The sequence below is a fragment of the Trachemys scripta genome, chromosome 17 (assembly GCF_013100865.1).
Source record: "Trachemys scripta elegans isolate TJP31775 chromosome 17, CAS_Tse_1.0, whole genome shotgun sequence".
In the NCBI taxonomy this organism is placed as follows: Eukaryota; Metazoa; Chordata; order Testudines; family Emydidae; genus Trachemys; species Trachemys scripta.
Genome location: NC_048314.1, coordinates 24,344,095 through 24,357,532, shown reverse-complemented (window position 1 = coordinate 24,357,532; position 13,438 = coordinate 24,344,095). Strand labels below are relative to the sequence as shown.

Below are 13,438 nucleotides of genomic sequence, written 5' to 3'. Positions count from 1 at the left end.
GACAAGCCACAAAAATGTACTGTAATACAATGATTAATGTTAATAATATACAACACATCATGATGCTCTTGGATAGCATGAGCTGAAATGTTTTGACATACCTGTCTGACATGACATTTGACAACTGTTGTCACAACATAGCACAACATAAGAAAAAGGGGATATGGTGCTTAGATACCAAGGTGATAAATGACTTAGAAATACCGAGGACAGACAGATTAAAAGCAATAAAATCCTAAAAACCATTATACTGAAATAGATGACTGAAAATTTAACTAATGCTTAATACAAAATACATGTCTGATTTTGTATTGCAATGTAAAGAAACCACCAGCTCTATAAAATACTTATGTGCTTCACTAAAAAAAAAAAAAAAACACATTCAACAAAATTGATAAGGATTATTTACCAAAGTGGTAAAGATCATTAGTAAGTTTTATTTTTTTCTTTTCTTCTCACTTGGAACATTTCTTGCTTCAGGTTATTTTTTTAGCATGGCACTCACACAGGATTCAGCTTCCATAGCAAGTTTGGACAGGTCAAATCTAGGCAGGGCAAACCAAGACAAAATTGGAACCATTCTGTCAAACTGCAAAATATCTCCTAAGCAAGCTTGCTTGGTTTCCCTGCTAACTTGTCCCATATCAAAACATAAAATGTTTCCTGTCTCATTAACATTTACAGTAACAGCTAAAAAGCAACAGAATTTGGATTTAAATAAATGGCATGTGTCTCAAAGAGCTAGCTAAAAAGTTAAAAGCTGAAAATTTCACTTGTAAATAAAAGATAGCTAAATAAATTATATGAACTGAGTTCTCAACTTTAAAAACCAGCATCTCAAACTTTCAAACCTCAACTTTAATAGCAGACTAACCCAACTTTGCATTATAAATTTACTTGTGCCCACTAGCTGCACTGCAACACTGAATGTATTGTCTATTCAACAGGATTATTATACCTGGGCACAATTTAGCACAACTGGAGTGGGAAGGAAGATTAGCGAACACAACTAGTATCAGAATATAGTGGTGTTTGTAATCAAGTGTGTCCACATTAGTGTGATGAAACAGAATTTTTTTTTTTTTTAAATCTGGTGACCTTTTGCATACATTTCCTATAGGCAAAAAGGCAAATGTTTTCCTCCTTTACTAACCACACAGTGTAACAAATTTTTAGTTTAGTTTCATCACCCTACCTCAGGAGTTACTTTAAAAAAACAAACAACGAGAACAACATATCTATCTAAACAATGTTTTTAAATCCAGATAGCATATTTTCTTTAACAGAAGACTAAATGTCTATACATGGTGCTTAGACGTGAATGTATCTCCAGGGTTTTTCCTACAGAATAGATGCTTTGTTTTTCCCTAAGAATTGTCTTCGGTGGAAGCCTCAATCCATCTTGAAATCTAGGATAACAGACCTCTACCCCGATATAATGCTGTCCTCGGGAGCCAAGATATCTTACTGCGTTATAGTTGAAACCGCGTTATATCGAACTTGCTTTGATCTGCCGGAGTGCGCAGCCCCGCCCCCCCCAAAGCACTGCTTTACCGCGATATCCGAATTCGTGTTATATCAGGTGGCGTTATATTGGGGTAGAGGTGTAATGATTTATAGTTTAAAGTATGAGGTGGGATTTTTTTTGTGCGGGGTAGGAAGTCCCTTAATTTTCAGGATCCCTTTACAGAGTACATCGATCATTTGAGGGACGGACTTATGCAGTGTCTAAAGATATGTCTACACTGCACACCATTTACGGCAGCATGTAAAGTACATACGCTGTTAGCCCCCCTATGAAGGGGATAAAGACCAGGGCAGAGAGTGAGGCACTGCTTGGGCAAATAAAGGTACGCCTGAAGCCTGTGGGTATATATCCTACATGACTCTCTGCAGCCCAAGCAGCACCTTCCACATCTACTCTATTTTTAACAGCTGCCTCCAGTTGATGGAGCCTTTCATTGACATGGGTAGCTACACTCTCCAGTGTGGATGCAACTTGCTTTTCATTGCTGCATGATTCTACACTAACCCTACCCACTGCTGACACTGATGGGCAGTGTAGACATAGCCATTTTTCAGATGACTCATTTTGTGCTGCAAAAAATAAAAAGTGGAGGTACTACTAGAAAATGATCATTCACCCAATAGCTTGAACATTCTTACTTAAGGCATTGTCTCTCTTCTTATATCATCCTACCACACTTGCAACAGCAGATATGCACAAGTTGGAATCCCTTGGATTTAAGAGAAAGGAGGCAATAGGTTGTTCTCCAGGAGCAGCTTGCAACCTCCTCTCCCTGGTCCAAAGCATCCCAGGTCTGTTGACCACCAGCACACATTGCAAAGCATATCTATTTGCCAAGACCTTTGGAGTAAGAGGAACTTGATAGGGGTTGAGGATGGTGTGATGGTTGGGAGTTCAGGGTTATTAGTTGCTAGCATTATTTGCCTCTAATTTATGTCAAACACACCCACTGTTTTAAGAATGGCATCTTTTTATATTTTATAAATTTAAATAAATATTGATATGATTACCAGTAAGACTCATTGCAATTACTATCTCTCTCTCATTTACAGATGTAAAGCCCTGTACTCGGATCTTAGTCCCAAAGTACATTGTAGCACAGTTCCAATTTATTTTCTATCATCTCAGCTTCAAAGAAAGTCAGCTTTGAAAGTCTGTGGAAATGCTGTTATCACACACAACTACGTAGTTGTGGGGAATTAGTCCCTCGCTACAACCATTTTTTTTTAAACTTATTAATAAATAGTATCTGCGAAATGTAAATAAACAGCATGAAGGCTTTCGGTCTGATAACACTTAAGAACAGATAAACTTAAGATTGTCTATATTTACAAGACAGAACCCAAACTTTCAGACTCCACAATTGCTAGCTTAATCCCAGAAGATCACTTTCACCTACTCAAAAAACCAAGAACAATAAAAGAATAAAAACCCCACCCCAAAACTACATTTGTAAAGATGCCATTTTCACAGGCTACAGTACTTAAATTTACAGAGAAAAACATAAGTTCACAAGAAATATTTGACAAGGGGAAGCCAGGTGAACTTTTAGACCAGAGGGGGGCAAACTACAGCCCGCGGGCCACATCCGGCACGCAGGACCCTTCCCTCTGGCCCCCGAACTCGGGCCAGGGAGCGGGGACAGGACAGGCTTGCGGAGGAGCCAACCCAACTCCCGGCAGCGTGATGAGCAGGGCGGAGGCTAGCCCCTGGCAACTCCTCTTCTGCTCCCCTCCCTTGCAGTCACAGTTCCCCCAGTGCCTGGGCAACATGGCTGCAGCTCCGGCCGGACTGCCAGACCTGGTGCTCCGGGTGGCATGGTCAGAGGGAGTTTCGGGGGGAGGGGGAGAGGTGAGGAGCAGGGGGGCGGTCAAGGGGCCTGGGCCCTGTTGCTGGAAACAGGGGCAGAGCAAGCTTGGCCCTTGTCCCCAGCAGCCAACCCCAGACAAGGAGCGAGCCCTGCCTGACTGCCAGGGAGAGCAGCCAAACGAGCAGGTGAAACGCACAGGGAAAGGACTGAGCCCCCCTTTCCCCCACCCCACAGGTAACGTGGGGTGGGGAGAGTTGGGAGGGTTGGATAGGGGGGTGGTCAAGGGGTGGGGAGCAGGGGAGGCTGGATAGGGGATGAGTGTCCCGGGGGGATGGTTGGGGGCAGAGAGCAGGGATGTTTGGATAGGATGCGGCAGTCACCGGGGGCAGTCGGGGTGGGGAGCGGGGGGGGGGGGGGGGGTTGAGGGGAGGTTCCGGGGGGCTGGATAGAGGGAAAGGACCAGGCCACACCTCACTGTTTGGGGAGGCATAGCCTCTCCTGGCCTTCCCTACCATTCCCTCCATACAATTTCTGTACTCGATGTGGCCCTAGGGCCAAAAAGTTTGCCCACCCCTGTTTTAGACAAACATTACAAAACTCTGTTTACTTAAACCACGTCAAATTTTATAACTCTGTGAATACCACATACCACATTTAAATTTTTCATGACATAAGCAAAAACAAAACAAAAAAAACCCACTACAATTGTCTGTGTCTTAAGTAATAACAAAGACAACAGATGCTAAAAATGGCCCATTAATAAAGGGTCAGCAATATCTTCCTTGCTAATATATTTCTAATGTGTATACATGATTATATTTTTAGAACATTTTACTAAGTGACACTCTCCCCCAAAAATATAAGAGATTGGGAGATTCTTAAAGTTATTAAGCAAAGAAGGGCTTATTTCACATTAGCAGGATTCAGCATCTGTTGGAAACAGAAACTATATTTATAGACAATCTCTTTAAAAGTGTGTATTTGCAAATAGGCTGTATACAACAAAATGTTAAAATCATTTTTCATATTAGGAAGGTTGTTTTCATGTCATGCAAATTTAGGGCCCTATCCTGTAAGCTGTTTTGCATGGGTGGCCCCACTGAAATCAGTGTGGAACTCTGAGCACTGGGGTCTGCTCGTGTGGAACAGCATGCAGGATCACTGTGAATTAATGTGACTATACCCTCAGACACACCCAATAAAAGTGATCTATTTTCCCAGCAACACTGTTAAGATTAACCCCCTGTAATGGGGTTGGCACCCACCCCCAGTGCCCCCTTCTGGTTGGGCATCTGCGTTCTTTAGTGCTTGTGACCCTTTGGGTGCTTCTCATGCGGGTTTGTCAGTGACACAGCGCTCTGGCTGAGTCACACTGTCTGCATATTAACCAGCACAAACCCCTTCCGGGTATATGGTCCACTGGGGCCAATCTCAGTACCCCTCTGGTGGTGTCTCTCTCTCTTTAGCCCTCCCGGGGCTTTGGTCTTTAAGTAGTCCAGCCCTGGTATGGGGATGTACTGCCAGGGCTTCCTCCCTGGAGACACTATCCTCCTACAGCCCTCCCCAGGCTCAGTTCTTATTCATTCCTAGCAACCAGCCAGGAGCTCCCTCAGTTCCTGCTAGCAAACTGTTAGTGGCCCTGTAGCTCTTCCAGGCTGCCAGGCCTGCAGTTCTTTCTTCTCCAAGTAGCTACTGACTACTGCTCTGCAACTCCTTTTATATGGCCCTCCTGGGCCCTCTTTGGCTGCTTCCTCTGCAGCCACTCTACCCTGCTTGGAGGACCTCTCCACTGCTCCTTCCCTGGGATGGATGTGGCAGAACCCTGAGGCCTCCAGCAGGGGCCTCTGGGCCTAGTCCACCCCATCACACACCCCTTCAGGAGTTTTGTATTGCATTTTGAGAATTGCAAGTAAAGGGTGATTTAAAATATCCAATTAGGCTGAAATACTTAAGGACTATGAAATAGGAAAATAGAAGTATTGTGACAGCCTTGTACAGTAGAAACTGGATCTAAGTATTAAAAATGTTGAATCATGAGATCTTCTTGAAGAAGTTTGGAACTAGGAACAGGAAGATGTACAAATGAGTACCATCCTGCAGTCCTACCAAAATGCAGGGCAAAAAGCAGGGAGATCTTAAGTGGGCAAAGTTTCTTTAAGAAAGCATTCAGTGAGAGACAAGTTCTGATGGCATGCTTCAAATTAAAATTAGTAAGAAAGCCTGTAGCTATATAAAGAGGTACAGGTCTGAATCAGGAGTCCCCTTTAAGGAGACTGATGCAGGCAGGCTGGCTAGACAGACAGGCAGTTGTCACAGTCCGATTAAAGAAGATGCAGATAAAGGGGAGAGTCAGATTATCACGCTTTGTCTACACTGGACTTTTGTCAGTAAAACGTTTGTCGTTCAGGGGTGTGGAAAAAAACAAACACACCACACCCCTCCCCCCAAATGACAAAAGCTTTACAGAAGAAAAGCACCAGTGTTAACAGGGACGGAGCGATAGCTCAGTGGTTTGAGCACTGGCCTGCTAAACCCAGAGTTATGAGTTCAATCCTTAAAGGGGCCACTTAGGGATCTGGGCAAAATCAGTACTTGGTCCTGCTAGTGAAGGCAGGGGGCTGGATTCGATTTGATGACCTTTTTTCAAGGTCCCTTCCAGTTCTAAGAGATGGGATATCTCCATTAATTTATTTTATTTATTTAATTTAACAATACTTTGTCAGCAGCAGAGCTCTCTCCTGCCGACAAAGAGAGCCTACACTGTGCACCTGTGGCTGTAACATAACCATGGTCTGATCCAGTACAGCCAAAGGTCCATCTAGCCTAGTATCCTGTCTTCTGACAGTGGCCAATACTAGGTGTCCAGGAGGAAATGAACAGAACAGGTAATCATCAAGTGATCCAACCCCTGTCACCCACTCCCAGCTTCTGCCAAACAAAGGTTAGGGATACTATCTCTGTCCATCCTGGACAATAGCCATTGATGGACCTATCCATGAACTTATCTAGTGTCTTGGCCTTCACAACATCCTCTGGCAAAGAGTTCCACAGGTTGACTGTGCGTTGTGTGAAAAAATACTTTTTTGTTTGTTTTAAATCTGCTGCCTATTAATTTCATTTGGTGACCCCTAGTTCTTGTGTTATGAGAAGGCATAAATAACACTTCCTTATTTACTCTCTCCACATCAGTCATGATTTTATAGACCTCTATCATATCCCCCTTAGTCATCTCTTTTGCAAGCTGAAAAGTCCCAGTCTTATTAATCTCTCCTCATATGGCAGCAGTTCCATGTCCCCAATCATTTTTGTTACCCTTTTTTGAACCTTTTCCCAATATATCTTTTCTGAGATGGGGCAACCACATTTGCACACAGTATTCAAGATGTGAGCGTATCATGGATTTATATAGAGGCAATATGATATTTTCTGTCTTATTATCTGTCCCTTTCTTAATGATTCCCAACATTCTGTTAGCTTTTTTGACTGCCGCTGCACATTGAGTGGATGTTTTTCAGACAACTATCCACAATGACTCCAAGATCTCTTTCTTGAGTGGTAACAGCTAATTTAGACCCCATCATTTAGCTGTGTTGCTAAGAGGTGCGTAGTGTAGACATAGCCTCAGATTCCATCAAAATACGACTGGGCAGTCTTTTCCCATGGTACTTTTTGACAATAACGCATATATGACACATGAGCTTGATATCTAGCACATTTGTACAGTTAGAAGAAATCACGATCATTGTTAGAGAGCCATGCCTCACAGAAAACTTTGAAAAACATGCTATTTGAAACAAATTTGTGTGTCTGTCCCACACTATCTATTAAAGTTGAGGTTTGAAAGTTTGAGATGCTGGTTTTTAAAGAATTAAGATGGCTGTCTTAAGAATTCACCTATTGATTTCCTATCTGAAGTCTCTAGAAATGATTGGTACTATAACCAAAGATGAAGTGAAAACTAATTTCAATTAGGGAACAGAAAAACTCTTAGGACATTTTATTAGTTTCTTTGTATGAAAATATAGCAAAGAGCAAATAAAATAATGAAAATGGGATGTGTAAAAAGATGCTTAGGCAGAATATTTTAAAGTTCTCTGTGAAGTAACAGTAGTTTACAATGTACAAGTCTCTTTTCTGAAGACTGCTGCCCAACTTCTTACCTAGTATACTGAGGTTCACTCTCAAAACTTTCATACTTGTCCCATAATTAATTCATTCCCTATCATCTTCAGATTGTCTCTTTTACACATGGCAGGCCAGTTTTAGCCTTCAAGAAGAAAAAGTGACCAACCCATTAGTAAACAAAGGGTCATCTGTTCAGTTATAAAGATAAGCAATTTTTACAGTGGCGTTTTCCTTAATGCCATAAAAGCTGGTCCTATAAAGAAGAACTCAATATCATGACTTAGCAAAGAAAAAAGCATTCAATTTGAGCAGATCCATTCCAGCAGTAACCAAGAAGTGGGAAAGTCAAAATGCTCTTCCTTGTAAAGCTTTTTAATCTATGAATACATCCAAAACTTCTACAATAAAAGCTACCCAAATTGATTCTAAAACACCTTGGTACTGTCACAGTGACTTAGCTCAGACAGGGCTCTGGTCCTGCAGTACTTCTCTTTGGAATGCCATGGGAGGAAAAGATTCATTAATACTTCAATGACTGCAGTTTGCTAAATATTGACATGCCAGGTAACAATGGCTCCTGGGAAGGCAAATGGGACCTTGAATGGTTCTGCACTACAAATGCTGAATGTTTTTGAGAGCTACATTCATCTGTCTAGAAACAAAAGTAGCTACTAAGATTCAATGTAACATACATCACAATAAACACATTGTTATCATTTCTGTTTTTCCATCCCTCTTTTTCCCCCATGTCGAAACCCGTCCTCCCAGTAGCCCCAGGGCACTACTTGTCAAGAAAAGCTGGCTCTTGCTCCAGTTTTCTCTTTGCTCCCCCACTCCCCTCTCCAGCAGCCCTGGCACTGCTCTGGAGGGAGTGCAAGTTGCTTTGCCATTGTTCCTCTCTCCCTCTCTCTCGCCCACCCCCCAGCCCAGGAATCCCGAGGGGGCAGCAGGCCGGTTATGGGTCTGCGCTGAGAGCACCGGACAGGCCCCCCCGGGCTCTGCTCCCAGCCCCCCCACTAGCCCCCTGCATGACCTTGGGCACTTGGTCTCTGCCCACTTCCCGCGCGTGCCGGGGACCGGGGGGGGACGGGACCCACCCCCCGCTCGCGCCGGTGCAGGCTCCGTGGGGCAGGGGCTGCCCGGCCCAGCGGGGCCCTGGCCCCCCCCAGCAGCAGGCCGCCCGCCCGCCCGCGAGCCCAGGGAGTGGCGGGGAAGAGCGGGCAGAGGCCCCGCGGCCCCCGGCGCCGCCCCAGCAGGGGGCGCGAGGACTCGGCCTCCGGCCCCTGGGCTCCCCCGGCCGGGCCCCGCGGCGCGCTCCTCGCTCGCGCCAGGCTCCGGCGGCAGCGCCGGGCCGGGGCCAGCAGCCGCCGGAGGGGAGGGGAGGGGGCCCAACCTATGCATGTGGCGCCGTCGCTCTCCGTCTCCAGCCGCCGCCGCTCCACCGAGACCCCGCGGCTGCTTGCGTCTTTCTCCCTCAGCGAGAACGAACAGGCCCGTCACTGCGCATGCGGGGTGAGGCGCCAGGCCTTCTGGGAGATGTAGTTCCAGGAGGAGAGAGACGGGCGGGGGTCCGGGCATGGAAAGAGGAGGCGAGAGAAAAGGAACATCTAGGTCTGCCTTTGGGAGCAATGGGAACAGAAATTGCAGACAGCCGCTACCAGCTTAGAAATGGACTGTCATACATGGCGGGGCCTGACACAGAACCCCACTTTGCCTTAGCCCACAGGCACGGGTAGGCAGGGCAGTCAGACTGTCTACACTGTATTTCTACTTGTAATGCTTTGTATTATTGTATTGCATGGGGTGTAGATGCTGGACCTGCCACGTGTACTAAACTAAATAAAGCTCTTGTTTGCATAAGGAGCATTTATTATGTTACTTTTATTGTTTATTCATATTAGCACCTAGGGGCCAGGGCTCCTTTGTGCTAGTCAGTGTGCCCCCATTTAGAAAAAGGACAGCCCTTGTCCCAAAGAGCTTGCAATCTAAGTGTAAAACTACAGAAAACAGGTGAGTAAAATGCACTGGCGTGGGAAGCTCAAGGGAACAAATTGTATTGGTCAGCATCAAAAACAATGTTCAATGGCAAACCATCTACTTAACCACGATTGATTTTTTTTTGTAGATACCACAAAAGAAGAGAGTTGTTTTAGTCAAATTTGCACCCTTCTGACAAATGCCTCATAAACATGCCTGCCTGAGACGTGTATCTTTGTATCTGATACTATTCTGATTTTGTAAACATCAGTTCAGGATTTCAATTTCAACTTTTTATTGGACTCCTCATAAATGTAATTAAATATAAAGACTGGGTATCTCAAATGAGATCAGAAATGTATGAAGTAAAAACAGCAAAAGAAGCTGTGAGTCAGCCAACAAGGACAACACCCTGCTCAACTAACAATACTGTCTCAGGATGAAATTGTCCTCAAGTAAGCTTTGAATGCTAGAGCTGAATTTGGTACAGTTCCTATGTTTGGCAGAAGTGTGACATCTTGTTCTCTAATACAGATTTGTAAAGAGAAAAACTCTGGAATTTTTAGAATTCTATTTTGAACTTTTTTTCTTTTTGTAAGTAAGAATGCCTGTTCACATCAGAGCTACATAAATGCATACTTGGATCAGACTGATAACACCAGGGCCAGCTCCAGGCACCAGCCCACCAAGCTTGTGCTTGGGGCGGCAAAAAAGCCAGAGCCGGCCCTGGATAACACCACACACCAGCGTCCCTGGACTGACCAGAAACACTGAGAGGAAACCAACTGATCTCTAACAGAAGAATCTTTGACCTCTTTCAACAATTAAGAAGCCACAGATCAATTGCACATTTGTGAAAATGGTTTTCTGGCTTAAGGAGGAGTATCAGAGAAGCAGATGTCATGCCAAGATTATACCTGGCACTGAACAGTTTCAGTAGGCTATGTTTTGGCTAGTTCTTACCCTGTAATTACACTGAATCAGACTTCCTGAGTAATTCCTAAGTAATAAGATAAGATGTCTTACTATGTATGACACTTGTAGCAGCAGGACATTTTACCAACCATCAGTATACGCTATTGCTCAGGATATACCAAGTCAAGCAACAAACTATGTTTAGATACACGAAGTAAAACACAAAACTCCAGTTGTTTGTATGCAAAAATAGCCATGCTACTGTTCTGTTACTTATTGCAGCCTACAAATAGATCAGTTTATCTGAAAATTGGAAAATGTGAAGAGTAGCTGAAACTACAAGAAAAAAAAATGGAGTTTACACATTAAGCCCGTTATGGATCTTACATATACAAATTTTGAATTTTACCTTTTTATTCGTATAAAAATAATTATTGATTTAAAGCAATTCTCCCTTCAATTTCTAACTGAGGGTGGTATCTAGACACTATTTACATAATTGAAATTCATAATGAATCATGTTTGAAGTAGGACCTAACTGCTTCACTTCCCTCCTCTCTTAGCCATTGGTGACTGTTATCCAGGAGACTGTTGCTGCGCTCTCCCATTGCTTCACAGTTGGAGAAAAGCCTGTGCAAAGAGACGAGTCATGCATTGTTATCTAAATATATAAAGGCTTTGTCTCATCCTGATTTCTACTTCAGGAAACTCCACAGGCTATATGTTGTGATTCCAATCTCTGATTGTTTTACTATGGGAGACTGCCCTGGTCAATCTAGCTGTCACAGCAGAGAACAGAGGGAGAGAGAGTCTCTGAGATAGTTTGGACTTACCCCATCAAAGGCTTTAAAGATCAAAACTAACATCTTAGGACTTCAGGACTATGCACTACTTTGTGACTTTGTCCTCAAAATCCTTTCTCATTCCTACTGTCAGCCTCATCTTCTCCAAATTTAACTTGACCCACCTGTCTCATCTGGTTTCCAGTTTCTTTCACACACAGTGGTTTGGGGCAGAGGCCCTGAGATTTGCCCATGAAGATATCACTAGAGGTCCTGGTGAGAGCAGTTTCAGTGTGGTGGAGAGGATCAAACCCAGCTTGGAAAGGATCCAGGATGGAAGTGGAAGAAAGAAATGTTAGATGGTGAACTGGGAGGAGCTGGGAAGAAGGAAGCTGGGGCAGTATTTGGGGAGGCTGGTGGGTGGGGTCAGGGGTGCTTGTTTTAGGATGGAGACGCTACGGTGTACTTGCGTTCTGCATGAGGATGAGGACCATAAAAACAGAGAGAGAGATTAAGGATGAGATTGGAGGTAAAGGAAATGATGCTGAGCTGATGTGGGATAGCAGGCAAAAGACTATAGTGTTGGTGATTGTAGAGAAAGAGAAGGGTAATAACAGGAAGAAGGAGAGACAAGGTACGTGATGGTGGAGGTAGTCCATCTTCTCTTTAAAAAGTAGGCAAGATTTGGTATGGAGATGGAGGAGGCAGAGATAAAGGAGGATTTGAGGAGGGAATCAAAGGTGGTGCATAGGCAGCTGGAATTATGTAGTCAAGGAGAATGGAGAAGTAGTGTGGCTTGACCAAGAAGATGAAAGAACTGAAAGAGGATAACTTTGCAGTGAAGAAAGTCCACATGATCATGGGTCTTTATCCAGAAGCATTCAGCAAAGTGGGAGAAGGAGCAAAGAAAGAGGATGGGGAGGGAAAGTTATCCAATTAGGATGGATTCTGAAATAGGAGAGGGGGCAGAGAAGTGGAGGGTGGTGGAAAGAGTGGAGTGGATGGATTCAGTGACTGAGTCAGTAAAGAGGGGCCAGGGACAAGGGGGTTTTACAGCCTTTCATTTTTTATTATTTTACATTTCAGTGGTTGCTAAATTTTATGCATCTCCAGAGAATATAAATCTGTGATTACCAAGTCTCCAGGGGGAATGAAATTTCACCAGTGACCTGTCCTTTTTTGATTAACCACTATTTGGATAATATCCTCTAATATCCTGGGACCGACAGAGCTACAACTACACTGTATATTTGGATAACAGACATTTTACTAAGATGCAGAGTTGCCAAGCTAGGGTAAGTGATGTAGAGCACAGAAACAGCATCTTCAGTTCAGGTAAGCAAGTGGCATGGACTGGAGTAGTTTAAATCTTGACATATAGTAAAGTGCAAGATTTAGGCCAGTCAGATCACATGACTGATGATGTTTGAAGTCACTGTTCCTGTAGCTGTATGCTTTGTGTCTTTTCATCCAATACCTTCCCATTTCTCAAGATGCAGTCTGATTTGGATATGTTTAAATAAATTATAACTGCTCAGCTTGAGTTTAAAAGACCCATCAGACCAAGAACTAGTTATTCCTTCCCCATTTGAAGGAGTTGAGGATATGGAAACTTGTCCTATTATAATTGAATCCACGACTAACAACCCACCTTGTGGCGACTGAGAGTAACAAATATTTTTGAACTCAATCACATACTGCAACTGCATATCTTGTGCTTCCTCTGACACATCTCCCCTCACCTCCAAATCAGTGGGTTTATAGTCCCTCTCCCTCCCCAACTGTGATGATTTTTAAATGGCACCAATAACACTTTCTTTATACAGCACCTGCTAACCTGCCTATTCTGAACATTATCTCCCTGTACAGTATATGGAATGTGATCCAGAGCAGAGCATGGCAGGATTGCTCAGTGCAGCCACCTCTAGGATGGAACAAAGCAGTTGATTAACAGTTAACAGCTACGTTACACAACAGTTTAGGATAGGAAATTAATAATAATCATACTATCATAGTAATAATGTTACTTAGCCCTTCTTTAGAACCTTTCAACTCAAAGAACTTTACAGACATTAATTTATCTTCACAACTACCCTGTGAGATAGAGAAGTATTATCAACATTTAACAGATAAGGAAACTAAGGCACAGAAAGATTAAATAATTTGCTAAAGGTCACAAAGTGAGTTAGTTGCAGAGCTAGGAATAGAACCCAGAGCTCCTGACTCTCAACCAACTCCCTGACAATCGTCACTGATGAAGGAGAATCTTGTATCCAATTGACAGCAGGGAGAATTCAGTGT

At 43.6% G+C, this 13,438-nt stretch overlaps 1 protein-coding gene across 6 annotated transcripts in view; it reads right to left on the bottom strand.

Annotated features, from left to right (window-relative positions):
- GAPVD1 (GTPase activating protein and VPS9 domains 1) overlaps positions 1-8,982 on the bottom strand; it is a 66,695-nt gene extending 57,713 nt beyond the window's left edge. For 3 of the 6 annotated variants that reach the window (XM_034793491.1, XM_034793493.1, XM_034793492.1), the window contains exon 1: positions 8,857-8,982. In XM_034793491.1, coding sequence (XP_034649382.1) covers positions 8,857-8,864 — 8 coding nt within the window. In that variant the 5' untranslated portion in view covers positions 8,865-8,982. The remainder of the gene's footprint in view (positions 1-8,856) is intronic. The other 3 variants (XM_034793495.1, XM_034793497.1, XM_034793496.1) reach the window with 1 other exon arrangement.
- Positions 8,983-13,438: the final 4,456 nt, after the last annotated feature.